We start from the raw sequence: 17,767 nt of genomic DNA on the forward strand, positions 1-17,767 counted from the left end.
TTGGGCTTGGAAATGGCAGCAGTGGCAGTTCAGCTGGCAGGATGTGCAGCATATGGGTGCTAACAAGTTCGATAAACCTCTGAGTCCAGCTCAGATCCAGCCAGAATAGCATGGTTGTCTGAAACTAGTTTCATTTTCTGAGCTGTTCATTTGCCTATGCAGTCCTAAGTGGTTAACATCTTTCAGGAGGTGATTGCTGGGAGAGGGGTAATAAACAGTCAGAGAAATGAGAGAGTTGACATGAATTCATTAATAGAGCCACACTGGAGATGAGAAAGAGTGACAGCACCAAAATGACTCTTAGAAATACTATTCAAAAATATTTGCAGTTACTTGGTTGGTTGCAACTCCATTTTTGTCTAACCAGGATGAAGGAATGCTTGTAAAAAGAAGCCACTTGAAGCCAAAAATTTAGAAATTAAGAGGCTTGTATTTTTTTTTTTTAAACAAGCCAACAAATAAAAGAAAAAAAAGCAGAACAAATCCACACCTTCACCCTTCTGAAGACATGAAGCCCATCAAAAAATATCAAATTCAGAGGTGGACATCTTTGAACAAAGTAGAAATTGGGTATTTATCACTAAAGCCATTAGTCCCAGAAGAGTGACCTTGCAGAATCACACTAGCTCCCGAAGGATCGTTGAGGAGGAGTAATACAAAGAATTTTGGATAATCTGTTTCAGTATTAAGAGGCCATCATGGACCTTCCTATGTTCATCCTACTTGGACAACTAGGGCTGCTTCCCTAAGGAAAGAGCAGCCTCCCACTAAACACCCTTAACTGGGCTATTCTGATATGATTGGTTTTAGATGGGATATTCAGCTGCTTTTAATTCACTTCTCAACTTAAAAGGCAATTCCAGGTCTACTGTGGGTGAATTGCAGTCTTCTCCCAGACCCTCCATCCAGCCCCTGTCCTGGAGAGCTGGAAAAGGGCTTTGTTTCATCTTTCAGCTGTGGCTGCTTAATTAAGGGAGACAAGCCCATAATGATAGCAGCAGCTGTTCTCTCCTCTGGGCAGAAAGAGACTCTTCAGGGACAGGGTCCTCCTTGGCACAAAAGAAAATATTCTTGTGAAAGCAGCACTGAAGAGGCTGGCAGCTCCCCACGGCTTCTGACTTTGTAAGAAGCCTCAGGAAAACACCCATGTGGCCTGTGGATTTGGCAAGAGGAGGGAGGGCTGTGCACGAGGGATGAAATGCAGAATAACACTCTCTCAGGAGCACAGTCCTCTGCATCCAGTCTGCAGCGTTTGTGCTGATAGTGCAAGCAACTGCTAAACAATTATGTTGGCAGTAATCTTAGATTGGGGGATTATCCTGCATCCAGCCAGTCTCCCCATCCCCCAGAACAGACTGGCATCTGGCATCCCTCAGACTTCCCCACATGGGGTAATTGAGGGGGATATTTGGAGGGGGTGGTCAGACTGGATCACCCCCTTTGCCTGCCCTGGAAGGTTATGTGGTGGCACGGTGCTGTCCCACCCATAAATAATTTATATTTAGGCTTCCAGAATTTCTCTTGCTGAGAAGTTTACACAGAGTTTGTTGAGAAGCAGCATTGCCATGAAACAAAGCACAGCTAGAGCCCCAGCCCCACATTTCCCACAGTGGTACCCACAGATGCTTTGGGGATGCTCCTGCCACTGTCAGAGGAGGCAGGTGGAGCTGCAACCCGTGCATGCAAAGGGCTGAGCAGCCTCTGCAGTGAGGTACCTCAAAGGGAGGAGAGGGGTGGGAAGGAGGTGTGAGATACCTGTGTCAAGCCAAGTCTGCCCTGTCCCAGGCCGGCACCCTGAATGTCTGTAAGAGCAAATATTTATCTGCTCTAAGAAGCAAACGGTGGATTTGATCCAAAGCCAGTTAAGGTTTTGTGCCTTACTCAGTGTAAGAGTTCCCCTAAACCTCAGTGAGAATTGGGTCAGGGCAAAGAATGACTATTGTCAAGAGCAAATGCTTTTTTCTGATGGTGCTTGCAATATGAGGAAACAGAACAACACAAGTTTTGTTTTCAATTTCCTTTCCTTCCTGACAGCTCAGCCATTACCAGAGTAGATTTAATCTATTGAGCAGAGGAAAGCAAGGCACTTTCCTAAATGGTGGGTACAGATAACTGTTATCAGCACTGGCTTCCCAGCAGCTTGCCTGACGTCACTGGTGATTCCCAGGCCTCTCCTTGCCTCAGAAATTTAGGATTTACCCAGTGCCAGCTGCCTGTGAGTCATCCTCCACCATGCAGCATGGTCTGTACCTGCACAGCAGCCAAGCAAAGGAGATTTGAAGAGACATCTCAAAAAACTGTGTGAAAACTGCTCTTGTTGAAGTGAAAGTTTTGCTGATGGCTTTTCGGGAGGGCAGGAGATGCCTTGGCAGTTCTTAGGGAACTGTTGCTTTTTGGACACTCTTTTCTTCCAGCTTTCCTTCACAGATGAACAAACCATATATTGCGTTGGTCTTTAATCGTTCTGAGTTTTTCCTCCAAGACCTTTTGAGAAAACATAAAACAAAAGGAGAAAAACAAATTAGCATTGCTTATGTTCCCAGGGGCTGTCAGCTGAGCTGGAAGCACTGGAGCAGGGGTGATGTGGGGCAGGGGGAGGGTTTCCTTGGCACGGAAATGCCTGAACAGCAGGAATATGAACTTTTCACCCATTGTTCAGAGTGTCGCATTCTGTAGCAGGTGCTGTGTGTGGGATGGAGGATCATTCATGTATGTGTGTGTAACAGCTCCATCAGCTGGGAGGAGAGCAGGATTTGGGGAGCTGTTGGGGTATCCAGCACCGTACCTGACCTGGCTGGATAAGTCTGTATCAGCTAACCCTGGAAAATACTTCCTTTGGATGATGCTAAGAGGAAAGGTCTTGAAATCCCAGGTGCTGTCAGCACGAGAAAGAAATGGCAAATGCTTTTAGAGGCATGAAAAAGTCTGGAAATGTAGCAGTGGCCCTCTGCTGCAGTCAGGTGAGGAGTGGGAAGGAGCAGTGGGGAATTTTGCAGGAAAGACTTTTTTCAAATGGTGAGACAGACAAATAGGAGGTCCAGTAGGGAGGATAGAGCTGAACTTTTCTTCCTGACTCGTTGCTTAGAAAAGCAGCAAGCTGCCTGTATTGACATAAAACCTCAGTTAGAAAGTGAATGTGTTCTCATTTAAGGTATGTGGGATGGGAAGGGATACCCCCAAGACTGAGGTTAGAGAGAGAGGGAGGCAGTTCTGGCAGTTCTTTCCTCAAAAGAGCATGTTGTGTCTGTTCTGAACTCAATACATAGCAGAAAATAATTAAATAAAAAGGGAAGGTGCTGTTGCGCCAACCTCTAAATGCCAAAATTCACAATTTACAGGCTGTGGGAATCATATGTGTGAATAGCTCATTGTACACTCAGTTGCATGAGCTGTTGTTTTGGTTTTTTTTTCCCAGTGTATTTTAGGGTGTAAGGAGGTGCTGACTTGTGCAGAATTCAAGTGATGGAGGCTAAAATGTGTGAGAGCCTCAAAAGGTTCTCATGTCTATTGAGCAAACACTGGCTGTGCTTGCAGGTGTGGTGGTCCGCTCATCCAAGCAGGGGAGAGAGAAGGCTGGGGAGGATTTTGTTCAGATCTTTAATGTATCCCTGCACTCCTCTGTAGGTTCAAAACCACCCAGTATTAAAGGGGACATCAGCCAGCAAACTCAGAGCAGAACTGCAGTCCTGTAGAGAGTGAGAAGAATGCCCTAAAAGTATATTTCCATACAAACCTACAGCTGGCACAATTCCTGGGCATTAACACAAGGCAATCTGCCTGTCTGTAGCTACAGAGGTGTTCAGGATTTGGTGAAACAGGTGTTTGTGTTTAACAGCTGGGGGGGAGATGAGCACAGCTCCAAGACGTGTGACTTCAGCCCTTCCAAAAGCTGCACTTGGCATTGGAGCATGTGGCTTTTTTTTTTTTTTTTCCTTCCAAAGCCTCTCTGGTGGCTGCCTCCCAAGGTAATTAGCACAAGGGAAAAATTGCTTGCAAGGTGGAAATTGCTGGTTGAAGCCCATGGCTGCGGCTGGTGTGTTGGCACTGGATGTTGGAGGGGTGGAATCCGTGGCTCGTGGGCTCGTGTGTCAGGGTGGAAATAGCCTGCCCTGGATTTGCTCGCTATAGTTAGGAACGTGCTTGTACCCACTTCTTCAACTGAGCTGACTCCTTCTGATGTGATAACAAGCAAGTTTCAGGGACAGGAATGTGAGCCAGCAGGGTAGGCGGAACAAGTGGCTTGTCCTTATTTTTCAGAGATTGCTCAGCATCAGCTTTTTGTGACGCACCTGACTGGACAGGACATGAGTTCATGCTTTGTATGTTTCTTTGTTTCCTTTTTGCAGAAAATGGCAGAACAAAATTGATTATTGAGCTTCTTTCTCTGCACTTCTTCTAACTCAGCCCGAGTCTCTAATCTCTTGCAATGTGTGTCCAACTACCTGTAAAATCTTTGCAGAAGGAGACAAATCTTCTGTGAGGATTAAGCAATATGCCTTTCTTAAGAGATGCAGGTTTATAGAAATAGCCAGCATGAAGATGAGCATTTTGGAAGAGGGTGGAGACAGCACTAGGTACAGGGAGATATATTAAATCGCCGCGTGGTGTGTGTGTTTTCATAGGCAGTGTCTGACCAGGGTGCTTGCATGCACTGATGTGATTCTGCATGCTATTTGTGTGTGGAGTGTGTGTAAATATTAAGAGACAGGGCATCACAGTGATTGCAGCTTAAGTAGGAAAACACTGCTACAACAATGCCACTGCGTTCATAATCCTCTGTGAGTGTTCACTGCTTTAGTTAAATATGCAGAGACTGATGGAGATTGCCAGTGGATTAGCTCTCGTGTGGCTGGTGCCAGGGATTGATTAGCATAAGCAAATTTCTTCTTCAGCTTCCCATCAGTAAGGAAGGAAATGCAGCAAGAGGTCCCTCCACTGCCTTGGAGGGGACTGAGATGGTAAGGAGGAAAACTGGAGTGGGGAACAGTTTGTTCCCAGTGTTAACTGGTGCAGCCAAATTAATCCCAAGACTTCTGGAGTGAGCACATCCCCATAGTTTACCTTGCAGAGCTTACAAATTGGCTGTTTTAATTTTTGTTTGCTTGCAAACACGGTTTTGAGGGTTGTGGAGCTTTTCTCATGGTGTGATTTGTTTCTCTGCCATCTTTTTGGTGATTCTGTTTCAGCAGCTGGATAAAGGAAGAACCTAAAAGCCAGTAAACATAGGGCTCTGGGTTGATTTGGGGTTATATTTTGTTGGGGGGGTGGGTTTAAAGGGGTTATTGGTTTTGTTTGTCATGGGTTTTCCTTATTTCTGTGCTCATCAGAATGAGGGCACAAACCAGCGAATGAATGTGCTTATAGCTGCTGCAAATGCACCTCGTCATCATGGAAAATTTGGGGCTGGATGCTGAGCTTGTGCTCCTAATGCAGAAGTCCAATCCCCTTCTGTGCCACTCCACAAACATTCCGTGTGTGCACCAGGACCCCCTGGGACTGTCAGTTGTTGGTATAACACTGATCCTTTCACATGTAGCCTTGATAGTGCTGGGGACAGGGATTTGCTGATAAAACAATCCTAAGGCTCGGTAATAATTGAAAATGCAGGGTGGTTCACCAGGCAGAATGCCTGCTTATAGAAAACAGATTTCATCTCTAAGTCAGAAGACATTTCCTTAGAGAAATCCTGAATTCTGATGGAAATCAATATTTAAAGGGACCCTGATAGTCTGGGGAGAAGCCTCCATGTAAGGTACTTTCAAGTCTGAGCAACCCCTTTAGGGATTAACATCTGAATGTTAAATACAGGCTAGAATAAAAACTGCACTGGCGAAGTGAAATAGTCTTTTCCAGCAGGCAGGAAGAAGGCCACTGCCATGGGCTCTCTCCAGCCGTGGAAGAATCATATTAGAAGTTTGTTACATCTGTAGCATGGATGCATGCTTTTATTGCCTCTTGTAAGTAAGTAAATGAAACTCCCCAACCAACTTTGTCTGCAGTTATTAAGTCTTATTAAACATGGGGGTAAATAAGTAATTCTGCAGCATTTGCATGCAGTGGTGAGTAGTTTGCATTAAAAACCCAAATCTTCATGAAGCAAGAGTAGATTTTACAGGCTGATAAAACTGATTTGGTATATTGATAGAAAAGCTTGATCAGCAAACAAGGAAGGATGGGAGATGTCCAAGGCTGCCTGATTTCAAATTCCGTAATGATTTCTTTCACTGGCTGAAAGAACTAAACCCCTGCATGGCTTTCCCATCACAAGTGGTTGCATGGAAATGGGAGAAGTCAGATTCAATCCAATGCTTTTGTTCTGCAGGCTTTCTGGAGCTGCTGTGCTGCCCAAAAGCAGCTGCAGGTCTGTCAGTGAGAAACAGGATGTTTTGGGACAGCGCTGTCAGATCTTTCTCCAAGTGTTGTGTTGCACACACAGATGCAGGCAGTGAGCTGAAACAGTGCAATCAGTGAGAGAGAGCTCAGAACTAAAACTCGGTTTGTTCTAACACATTTGCTATTCCTGATTACTAAAGGACTGCGTAGTATTTGTGCATCTTGGAACTCATCACAAGGAAGGACCAGCTTTGTTAAAAGGTAGAAAAGTGACGAGATGCAGTGGATGGTCCATGGGAAGGGAATGGCTGAGCAGGGATTTCAGCCTCTCACTGCCTTGGGACTGCCAGCACATCCACCTCTGTCCTTGGTGTCACTTGAGCAACCCTAAATAGGTGTCTAAGGGGTCTGCTGGTCTTGAGCTCCTAAAGACAAAGCTGATAAATAATGTGTGGGCTACTGCACAGATGGGATGAACCCCCAACCTCTTCACTCCTCTCCACCTCATGCCAGTACAGGGCTTGAGCTGCTTTGATCTCTATCAGAACAAAGACTAAACATTAAAGTGAATCATCCCAAGTTGTTCCTCATTAATCGACAGCTGCAGGCACTTGGAAACATCTGTCCAGCCTGTTTGAGCATTCCCTTCACTTGAGTGGCTGCACTGAGGAGGCAGAACAAATCAAAACACACCACTGGTCCAACACCAGCTCTCCACCTTTCCTACAGCCAGTGCGAGTGAGCAGGAGCCATAAGGGAGCGGGAGGTGGTGATGGGCAGCTGGTTGTGTAGACAGGGAGCTGAGTGGCAGGAAAGATTATGTCTTTCCATGGTAAATGAGCAAAGCTGGGAATGAGAGACCAAGGGCTGAGCAGGAATGCAGGAATCCCTCCCCTGCTGTGGGCATGGGCACGCTGTCTGCCAGAGAGGCTGGGCAGTGCTGGGTGACTCCAGAAGGTTTTGCTGAAGAAAGAAGCCATCAGGGTAGGAAACAACCTCTCTCTACCCTCACTGTGTGTTTTTGAGGTTACATCACCTGATGGAAGTCAGAGCAAGCCCCCTGAAGCGAGGAGCTTTGCCCACCAGGTGTGAGTGTGGAACCTGCATCCCCAGCCCTTGAGAGCCACTACCTGGTGTGCAGGAGGGTGCAGCATCCCCTGCCTGTAGCAGGATGCCTTTGGTTCCCACAGGCTGTGCTGGGCTGGTGTCTCTTTAAGGGCAGGCCCCAGAGCCCGTGAATTTGATATTCCAGTAATCTCTTTACGTTGGGCTGCCCGGCCCTCCACACAGCAGGGAATGTGGGACAAGCAGGGTTTTGCGATTATCTCGTGCTTTGCAAAGCCAGTTCCCTTTGTGCTTTTAGAAAGAGCTTGCCCCTGCACAGGCAGGGAGCTGAGGGTGACATTCCTGACCAGATGCTGTCCCATGACTGCAGCAGCACTCCCCGGACCACGGCGTGGTGTTCTGTGCCCTGCCCCACACACCCCAAAACATGTGGTTTGTGATGGTCTCAAACCACACCGTTTCTGGGAGAGGTCACGTTTAGCTCCCTGATCCCTTTCTCCTCAGGGATGCAGTTACTTGATGCAAGGACAACGTTTTGCAGCAATTTCCCACACCTTCCAAACAGATCAGGTTTTTGCCTACCAGAGCTGTCCCTTGGGATGGTGGAAGGGGAAGGAGGTATTTCTCTGAACATGCTTTGCTAAAGGTGTGCTGCTCCTTAGGAGCACCATGAATAATCCTCTACAGTCTTTAATTTTCATGGAAATACCAAGGCAGGAGCAACCTGGCAGATACCAGTGACAACTCCATAGCTAAATAAAGCAGTATCCTCTGCTTCACCAGGGGTTTGCCCATGGTTGGGAAGTGCTGTGTGAGTCACTGCTGATGGTTCCTGTTCTGATAGCCAGCCCTGCTGTGGGAGATGCTGCTTTTCCTCCTCCTGTATCACCTACCCAGCTCACCTTTGCCTGGCATATGTTGGTAGCTCTCCAAAATAAATCTCATGTCTTCAGCCCCTGGGGAGGCTGAGGTTTTAAAGTGAAATTACTTGGTGTTCTTTACCTGCCCACATGTTCTCTTTCCTCAGCTCGTGTCCGTGCTGAACCTGCTCTTGTTCCTCAGCATACCTCATTGTACCTGAGATGCCTCTCACTGCACCTAGGTGAGACTGGAAAGCCTTCAGTGTCTCCCTTGATGCCTTATTTCCAGCCAGGAGGGCTTCTCCTGGGAGTTACTGTCCCCAGTTAATTCATTACAGGGATTGAGTTGACGCTTCACCTGTTTTTACCCTGCAAACAACACAGGTTTGCTCATGTTTCAGGATCCTGTTGCTACTGGAAAGCAACTTGAAACACCAAGGGACAGCTCTTTATTACTGAAGTACTGACAGTATCCCTGTCCCTTTATCCCTGTCTTTGCAATTTGGTTTCTGTGCACTTTGCATGACTCACAGCATCTCTGTGCCACCATCTCTCCAAAGATGTGGTACCTGCTGCTGCTCCTTCCCTTTGCTCTAATGGAAAACTGCATTATCAGTCTTGGCCCTTACTAGTGATAAAGTCTCATCACAAATTGTCAGATCTAATACCCACCTCTGTCCCAGTCCTTTCCTCAACGCTGGGAAAATGTTATTTGACAGTGAAAAGTAGGATGTGGCAAATTGTTGCATTTGAAAAGATGAAGAGGAAAATGGTTCTGATTTCTCAGTGCAGCCCACTTTGCTGCCTTTTTTTTTCCCCTGCCTTTTTGGGAGGCGGAGAGACTGATGAACAGAGTAGAGCAGGCAAACTGAAAATTATTATCTGTTTTCAAACTAAGATGTAATTGTGCTCTAAAAGGACATGAACTGGAAGGGTTAGAGAGTTACCAAACAAAGGGTTTGCATTGTCCCAAGACAGAGTTGCTTTTTTTTTTTAAATCGCTTCTCTGAAGTATTTCTAAGAACTGCTATAATTTGGTAAGAATTTAAAAAAATAACTCTGAGATTAAAAATAAAAATATCATCAAATTTCAGTATCTGTTCTGATCACTGATTTTATTGACATCAGTGGGAGTTTCCCAAGAGCCTGGTGGAGCCAGGATAGAACCTTTGATCTGTTTGCTCCTGATATTTAGAGTTTCCCTCTAAAAGTTAGAGGGGAACATGGGAAAAGACCAAGCAAATAGTATTAAAACCAGCCACAAATTTAGCACATTTTAATTCTTAGCAACAGCCCCAGCACTGGGAAAAGGGCTTCTCTACTAAGGAGCAGCTTTGTGGTTGAATGATGAGGTGGGTGATGTGGAAAGTGTTCTAATAGCGGGGGTGGTAGCAGTTGTGCAGGATTTCTCAAAAGAGGAAGGATGTCTTAAGCTAATTCGAACTTGCCTAATTTCCTCTTGCGTCCTCAATTCTGCATAAATGTTCAGCCACGGGCTCTATCCCAGTTGCTTAATTGGCCTGTTTTTTGTGCCCAGCAACATGCTCCATTGATCCTTGAGCATGGTCCTGTTCTGTACAGGCCCTGGACTATCCGTTGTGACAGTCCATGCCTTGGGTTTTTCTACAGTCTGCTTGATTTGTGAATTAAAGTGTAAAATACTATTATTGCAGCCCTAGGATTTGGTTGGAGTCTCAAGAAAAAGATAAAAAAGGGCGTGGGGTAAACCAGTTGTTTTCTTGATTTTAGAACAAACTACAGAAAAAGAGAAAACACAATTAACATGAGTTTTTTTGTTTTTTTTAAACTAGCCTAGAGGTGAATAATAATTTAATAGCTTTTATAAGATGTTAGATGGGTGTTTTCAGTGGATGCTCTATCCCACATTGCCCTCTAGTGAGGACAGGGTAGAGCAAATCTTGCCTTCCTGCAGGCACCAGGAGATGAAATGTGGTATTTTAATAACTGAGGACAGGGCTTGGTTCTGCCATAGTGGTTTTCAGATGCAGTGGTGTGAGGAGGGGCAGTGTTCACCTGTCACCTGTGCCTGCACCTGCACTGGCTACAGCTTTCTTGATGTTTGCCTTTTCCTGAGATAGTTCTCTGTGCAAGCATCTCCCTGCTGCTGCTCGATCACCAGTCACAGGTCCCTGCTCTCTTCTGCTTTTGGAAACGGGGGAAAAATATTTCCTGTTTGCTTTTGGTGAAGCATGATGTTTTTCCATGTTCTATGTCTTGCACTTCGCTCCATGAGACGAACACCAGTTCTGTGGTTTTCCCTGTACACGCATGGTCAGACAACTCTGTGGTTTGGAGATCATCACAGGACAAACTTCCATCCCTCCTCAGCCCAGCACTGTGCTTCCAAAGGTGTTGCCTACAGGGTAGAACTGGCAGATCCTTGTCCTTCTGCCTGAGTAACTCCATTTGTCATTACTCCAGCTGATATGAGGTCCAGAGTGTCCTTATGTGCTTGGCCATATTTACATGGAAATTCAGAATTTATGTTCTGTTTTCAAATGTATTTGAATGCTGTCTCACTCATCACAGGAGTAGCCATGGCAATCTTGGCTACATGCTGTCTCCTTCAACTCTGTGCCTGAAAATTTAATAGTTATAGAACAGTTAGTCCTAAAACCTGTGATTTTCGGCATGCAGACAGGGAAGGGGCACAGACTGAGTGTGTGTATGGCAGGTCTGTGGGTGCTGGCAGTGCCCTGTGTCAGTGCCACCCTCCATGGGGCTGTAGGACCCCAGGAGCACCACTGTGTTTTGGGAGCAAGGATGAGCAGCCCTGTCACCCAGCCTGCTCCACGTGGCATTTGGGGCTGAATGACAAACACTGATGCCATCTAGTGACCAAAAAACAATGTGAACACGGATATTTGATAAAATCGTGATGAAAACTGTATAGCTGCAAGTGGGGCTGGTCTTGGGGCTGGGAAGGAGGGGAGATGGGGCTGAGGTGTGCTGGGGGGGAAAAGAATCCTTTTTTTTTCTGCTCTCCCAGCCTGTCCCTTCCCTCATTTCACATCCCGTGAAATGCTTCTGCAGGTAACCAGGGATCTCCCCTGTGAGGCTTTATAGATGCCCAAAGGTGCAAGGCACAGCAGCTCTGTTGCTCGAGAAGCACAAATTCCCCAGTGTACTGCTGGACGATGGAGCCCAAACCCAGCACCCCAGGACAAGGTGACTGCAGGAGGGGAGATGGCTGGTCAGCTTGTGACATGGGACATCACGGGCAGAGGCCCTGGGGACTAACTGAGGCTGGCAGCACGGGCGGTGACACGGTGCCACTGCTGCAGCTTTGGCAGGGGCTGGGCAGGGGTTGGCAGCTCCTGCTGCTGCCCTGACAGCAGTGACCCCTCCCTGCAGCTCATACAACCTGGCACTTCTTTTCCTCCCTCCCTCCCTCCCTCCCTCCCTCCACCTTCGTTTGTCCCTCGTGCTGCTGTAGGTGAAGGCTTTAATGCACCAGGTTTGTGTGTGAGCAGCTGGCCGGAGGCTTCTCTGCTTTGTCCCTGGTTATTAATACAGCCAGTGCCAACAACCTGGAGGAATTTGTTTGCACCCTGCATTTTAAAAATGAAGGTGAAGTTGCTCCTGACCATATCAGTTTATTCTGCTTGGCTAAGCTGTTGTTGGCAGGTGTGGTTTGCCTTGCCTGGGGATGGCAGTCTGGGAATTCTTTTGCAGCTCTGATAATTTCTCCAGCTCCTAAGAAATGCACAGAGAGGGAACTTGGGAATTAAAAAGTTTCCAGATAAGGAACTTGAGGGCTGAGATAGCTGTGATGAAGTGCATTATAAATGCACTGAGATGGCAGGCAACACCCCCAGAGAGATTAGGAGTGCGAGCAAAGCACCCAGATGCAAATAAGCTCCTTCCTGGGCCATCTCTGAATTGCAGGGACACCAAGACTGGTGCTGGCACGTCCCTGCTGAGGTGCCCCCCTCACCAGGCACATGGGTCCATCAACAATGCCTTGCCCCAGAGGGAACAAGCAGGCTCCTGCCCTGCTCCACACTGCTCAATCTGTCCCTGCTCCCTTCAGAAAGCCATTTATAAGGGTCCTTGAGGGACTTGTTGTTTTTTTCCCCAAATGTTGTTGTTACCCAAATGTGAAAGTACCTAAAATGTTCTTATTGTCTAATTTACAAATGTTTTGTGTTATCTTTGCTGCTTCTTTTTCTGGATTATCCTTGTGTTCCCCACTCCCCCCCCCCCCCCCTCCCGCCTTTCTGCCCTGGATAATTGAGAGCTGGCTCTGTGCCTGTAGCATTCCTGTTTCAGGGCCAAAATGGGAGTGAAAATAAATGCTTCTAAATACTGTATTGAAACAAATAAGTAATTTACTCGTAATAGCTCTTCTCCTGCCATTCCACTGGCAATTTCATGCAGGTTTTGCAGAAAGAACAAGCAGTTGTGAGAGGCTGGAAGATCCACACAGCGTGAATATTGTGTGTCTGATGGGAAGAAGGGCTTTACAGATTTGGAAAAGTGCTCCTATTTCTGTAATGGGACTTCATCAAGCAGTCTGTGACAGTACTTATTTCATAGATGTGCTGTCCCTAATGTCTCAAAATTCTGTCGACCAGGATTTTAGCTGGAGGTGGCAAAGACAGAGTTGCCCGTGAGGAGAAGGCAGGTCTGCTTTACCTTGAGCTGTGGAGTAAGACATCTTTTAGAGCAGCCAGCTGAACCAAAACACAGCATATGTCCACACTGTCTTCTCAGCTCAATAGAAATCCTTCAGCATTATCACACCTCCATCTGTTCATTTTCCTGAAGAGATATGGAAAAGCAAAACACATTTAGGGTGCTCTTTTGCCTGGAGCATTCAACACAGAGACTGTCCCTATCTATTTGGCATCACTAAGGTAATACCATCTTACAGCAGACAAGCAGAACAGCTTGCAATAAATAACCAGGTACTAATCTTCTCTTTTCTCTCTCCTTGTAGGGATCCTGTTTACGATGCTGGTATTTGGACCAGCCTGTGGATTTATCTTGGGCTCCTTCTGTACCAAAATCTATGTGGATGCTGTCTTCATTGACACAAGTAAGGAGAACTGGGTTTGGTTTCAAATCAAATACACTAAATTTTTATCACCAGGACAAAACTGTTGATGCTCACCAGCAGGAAACTATCTGCCATTCCATCTTCAGTGCCTCTTGCATGTATGAGTGTCACTTTTAGAAGGGTTTTAAGACTAGGATTCAAAAGGTTTCAGCTCTGTTCTGATAAATAACAGATCTCTAATAGTAAAAATTTGTTCCCTTCTGTGCTTTCTACTATGAAATAAGTTATATCCCAGCTCTTAAAGGACACCTTGAAATAGCACTGTGGCATTGTCATGCTGGGGGAGCTGTGTCCAGAGCAGGGGGTGAAATCTGGGCAGCTGCCACCCCAGGGTGTGGGGGATCCATCCAGGTTCTGGTGGAGGAACACCAGTAAGATCCATGCCCAGCACCTTCTGCTCTTGACCTTGCTTGGATGGACAGCAGCAGTCCCACGGCATCCTTGCTTTTCTCCAACGCAGTAAATAATTATTGCTCACCTTGACTTCAGTCGGATTAAAGCAGATTATTTGCAAATTGTCCTTTTGATCATTTAGACCAAAATTCTGCTTTTATTGGTGGCTGCACTGTGTGTTCTCATCCATGAGATGGCAACATATAACAGGCTGTTCTCTGCTGCTCCCCCGCCCTCTGGCTACACACAGCAAACCTGATTCTTTTTCCACAGTTGTTCAGGTGCTTTTTCCACAGTTCTCAGCTCCACTGGGTGCCACGGACCCTTATGCAGGGGTTTTGTCCCTTAGAGGGTGTGTTTCAGCCCTTGGATGTTGCAGATGCGTTGTCACTGAATGCATTTGGATGGAGTTGAACCTTGCAGGACTCAGAACAGAACTGGGCAAATCTGCAAAAGTGTTACTGCCTTTTTTTGATCTCACATGCACGTGACAGCTGAAGAAATGTAAATAATATCAAATGAGAAAGAAGCTTCTTTTTGGGATGACTGAGGCATTTGGCTGCAGTTTGGTTAAAACACCACATGGCCCCTTTTCATTCCTTGGCTTTACCAAAGCCTCATTTGGCAGAGGAGCTGTTTGAAACCTGTTAGATATTTGACCATTTAGTACAATTTACACTAAAATATGAATGTAGAGAAGAAAATGCTTTATCTCCCAGTAGGTGAAGCTGTGGAACTCCTCACCATAAGGTGCTAAAAATCCCCAAACGGATTTTAAAGCAATTGGACAAGTTTATCTATGAAAAAAATGAACATGACACCAAAACTAGCTTAGAAAGCCTCCTAGCCACAAGAATAATATATGCTGACTTTATTCTTGTAGGCTTTATGGGCAGCTGCAGCTGTTTACCATCAGAGGCAAGATGCTGACCTAACTAAAAAGTTAATTTGGTGTCTTCTGGCCATTTTTAACATAAGACATTGCTCAGTATTTACAGCTCAAAAAGCACCAGACAAATACTGAGCCACAGAGAAGAACTGTAGAACATTATTGCTCAGAAGCAATAGGAATGGGGGGGTGCAGTGCTCCCACCTCCAGGTCCAGCTGGCTTTGGCCATGGTCAGCCATGCAAAAGCTGGGTCACACATGGCCTCTGTTTATTTTTGTATGGGAAAGAGTTTCCACTTTGCAGCTGGCTCTGCCTCGCAGCTTGAGGCAAACCAAAGGAGAACAAGCTCCAGTGGGTTTAGCCCTGTCCTGCTGCCTGTTTTGGGCAGGTGTGGGATGCCGGGGCATGCTGCTGCACTCCCCACCACCCAGCTGCTGTTTTAGGAAGGGAATATGAAGACGACTGTGATTTGCCTGACTCTTCACACTGTTGTGTTCCCAAGAACCTGAAAAAAATGCATTTCAGGCAGGAGAAAATAACAGCAGAAGAATCCAGTCCCTCCGCAACATTATTTTTCAAACTTTATCTATATTTGAGAGCTACGTGTTATTTTCCCTAAGGAGAAAAGAGTTTCCTTCTGTCTCTGCTTGAGAGACAACTTGATTGCCTCACTTGAGACAGATTTTTCAGAGTGGCAGTAACCAAACAGTCACCATGAACAGGGGAGCTTGTTATTCCAGCCATGTGGACCTGGGTCTCTCCCAGGAATCAGCTCCAGCACTGGGTACCCTTGTGGCTGTGTCAGCAAGGGAGCTGCTAGGAAAACAGTTTTTCCTCTCCTGCTGTTCATTTATATTTCCCCACACTGAATCCAGACCCTTCTTAGGCCTTGCCTCTGCTGAGTGATGGCCTACAGGATACTCTAGCCTTCTATTTTATTTCTCTTCCTTTTCTGATTATTTCTGTACTTTCATGAACCCATCTGATGGTGTGAGTGGGTTTCTTATCCAATATTTAGGACTGTTTCACCCTCCACACAGTCACAGGTGCCCCTAAAGCCCAAATGCCAATCTCTCTTTTGCTGAAAAGGACTGTGAATTCAAAACAGAGGGAGCACTGAGCTCCTGGGAAAACAGGGCGGTAAGCAGGTAAGCAGGTCTGTGCCAGTTACGTCAGGTGAGTGTGACACACTGCGACAGGGACGCCCAAATCATCAGTGCCAGCACAGGGGACAATGGGATACAGCTGCTTCCTAGAGCTGGCAGAGCCAAAAACACCAGGGAGAAGCTCTGGTTACAGGGTGTTGCAGAAGCTGGGTGTACCATTTAGATAGAAAAGGTGATGGGAGCTGGTCCTAAGAATCCCTTGGATACAGAGGACACTGTGCACTGGTGGCTCACACACTACAGCTGTGGGGTGCACTGTGGGCTGTGCTCCTCACCACCCAACAAAGGCCAACAACCTCCCAACACCCACCCTGCAGCCCACAGCATCACCCGCGCCGTGGCGTCTCCCCCTCCCCACGGCCGAGCCCCTGACTCGCGTTTGCTCTCCCCGCAGGTAAGCTGGACATAACCCCGGACGACCCTCGCTGGATCGGAGCGTGGTGGGGAGGCTTCCTGCTCTGTGGTGCCTTACTCTTCTTCTCGTCCCTGCCCATGTTCGGGTTCCCGCAGTCGCTGCCGCCGCGGCCGGAGCACGCTGGGGAGAGCGAGCAGGCCATGCTGCCCGACAGGGACTACGAGCGACCCAAACCCAGCAACGGGGTCCTGAGGCACCCTCTGGATGGGGACAGCAGCACCACCTGCTTCCAGCAGCTGCGAGGTGAGACGCTCCAGCCTCAGCAGGTCCTCTGTCCCGCCAGAAGTCACCCAAGAAATCAATAACCTGGCGTTTCAGCTTCTAATGAATTATCTCTGGCGTTGTCCGCATCTGAGAGACTTTGGTGTCTTCGTGACTTTAAAGCATTAGGTTGTTTTTTGATTTTTTTAAGCTGCAAAGTTTCAGAAATGAATGGTAGTCCTAAGGAGTTGCTAAAAAAATGAAGGGGAGCACAGCTGCCAGAGCAATTTTTGAACTTCTCTCCAGTGTACTGTCTTTGCCTCTCAAAACAGAGAGTGAGCCAGCAAGGGCGCTTAAAAGAAACTGGGAGCTCCCAGCACCTGAGCTTCAGCTTAGTGCAATCCCAAATACAAAGCCATGAGTGCTGGGCATCACCACAGCTCTTAAACTGAAATGGAAGAAGGGGAGATACCAGCCCAGAATAGCAGCAAAATGGCAGGACAGAGCATGATTTATAGCAAATTAGAGAGAAAGCCTCCCATCATGTCCTGCAGTGATGGAAATGGAGGTGTGTCTAATTAAAGTCAGCTGAGGATCCAGCATTTCATGGGAGAGTGTGGGCAGATATCCTTTCTCTAGGCTGTACTGGAAAATCCTTCATCTGAGAGGGTGTTTCTGTAACACTTGTGGCTGCTTCCCACTCCCTGTTGCTGTGGTAGAGCAGGTTTCTTTATTGCCTGATGGATTTAGATAAATGAGGACAAAATCACTTAGTCCCTGTGCAGTCACCTTAATTGGGAGTTGAATGAAATGCAGGTGGGAAGGAAAGAGACTTTCGGGAAAAAACTGTTGTCTAAATATATAAAAATGCCTTGAATAGTAGATGTGGTTGTTCATTAAGGGGAGGTCAAAGATGTGAAATTTTGACTTGATGAGGAAATTCAGAAGAAAGGTAAATGGATACATTTTTTGAAACTCAGTTGGCAAAATTAGTTTCTGTATCCTTTCATCCTTGTAGCAAGGATTTTCTCTTGAATGGGCTTTCCCAATATATGTCCATATGGACAGTTCTGTGGCTTTTGTTGTGCACACATCACAGCGTCTTCTGCTAGCCTCTGAGCTTTTGGAGTGGGCACTGGAAAAGTTTGCAGGTTTTCTTATAGAAAAATGAAAGAATATTATATATCCCTGCTGTATGGAGGGGCAGCAGTTTAGCCTGAGGATGGTGCTGAGCATCTTGCACACAGGGAGGCCATGGGGGGTTCACTGAGCATCTGTTGCTCATTGAAGTAGAGAAATTAAACTGCCACGTCCATATGCTTCAAGTATTGATTACATCAGGAGGCACCACAGGCCTCCAC

The 17,767-nt window shown here is 46.6% G+C and overlaps 1 protein-coding gene across 1 annotated transcript in view; it reads left to right on the forward strand.

Moving 5' to 3' along the window:
• Positions 1 to 17,767, forward strand: part of SLCO3A1 (solute carrier organic anion transporter family member 3A1) — a 128,268-nt gene that overhangs the window by 88,224 nt on the left and 22,277 nt on the right. Inside the window, exons 3-4 of the mRNA XM_062501540.1 lie at positions 13,222 to 13,320; positions 16,185 to 16,448. Coding sequence (XP_062357524.1) covers positions 13,222 to 13,320; positions 16,185 to 16,448 — 363 coding nt within the window. The remainder of the gene's footprint in view (positions 1 to 13,221; positions 13,321 to 16,184; positions 16,449 to 17,767) is intronic.

Source organism: Cinclus cinclus, chromosome 13 (assembly GCF_963662255.1).
Source record: "Cinclus cinclus chromosome 13, bCinCin1.1, whole genome shotgun sequence".
NCBI lineage: Eukaryota > Metazoa > Chordata > Aves > Passeriformes > Cinclidae > Cinclus > Cinclus cinclus.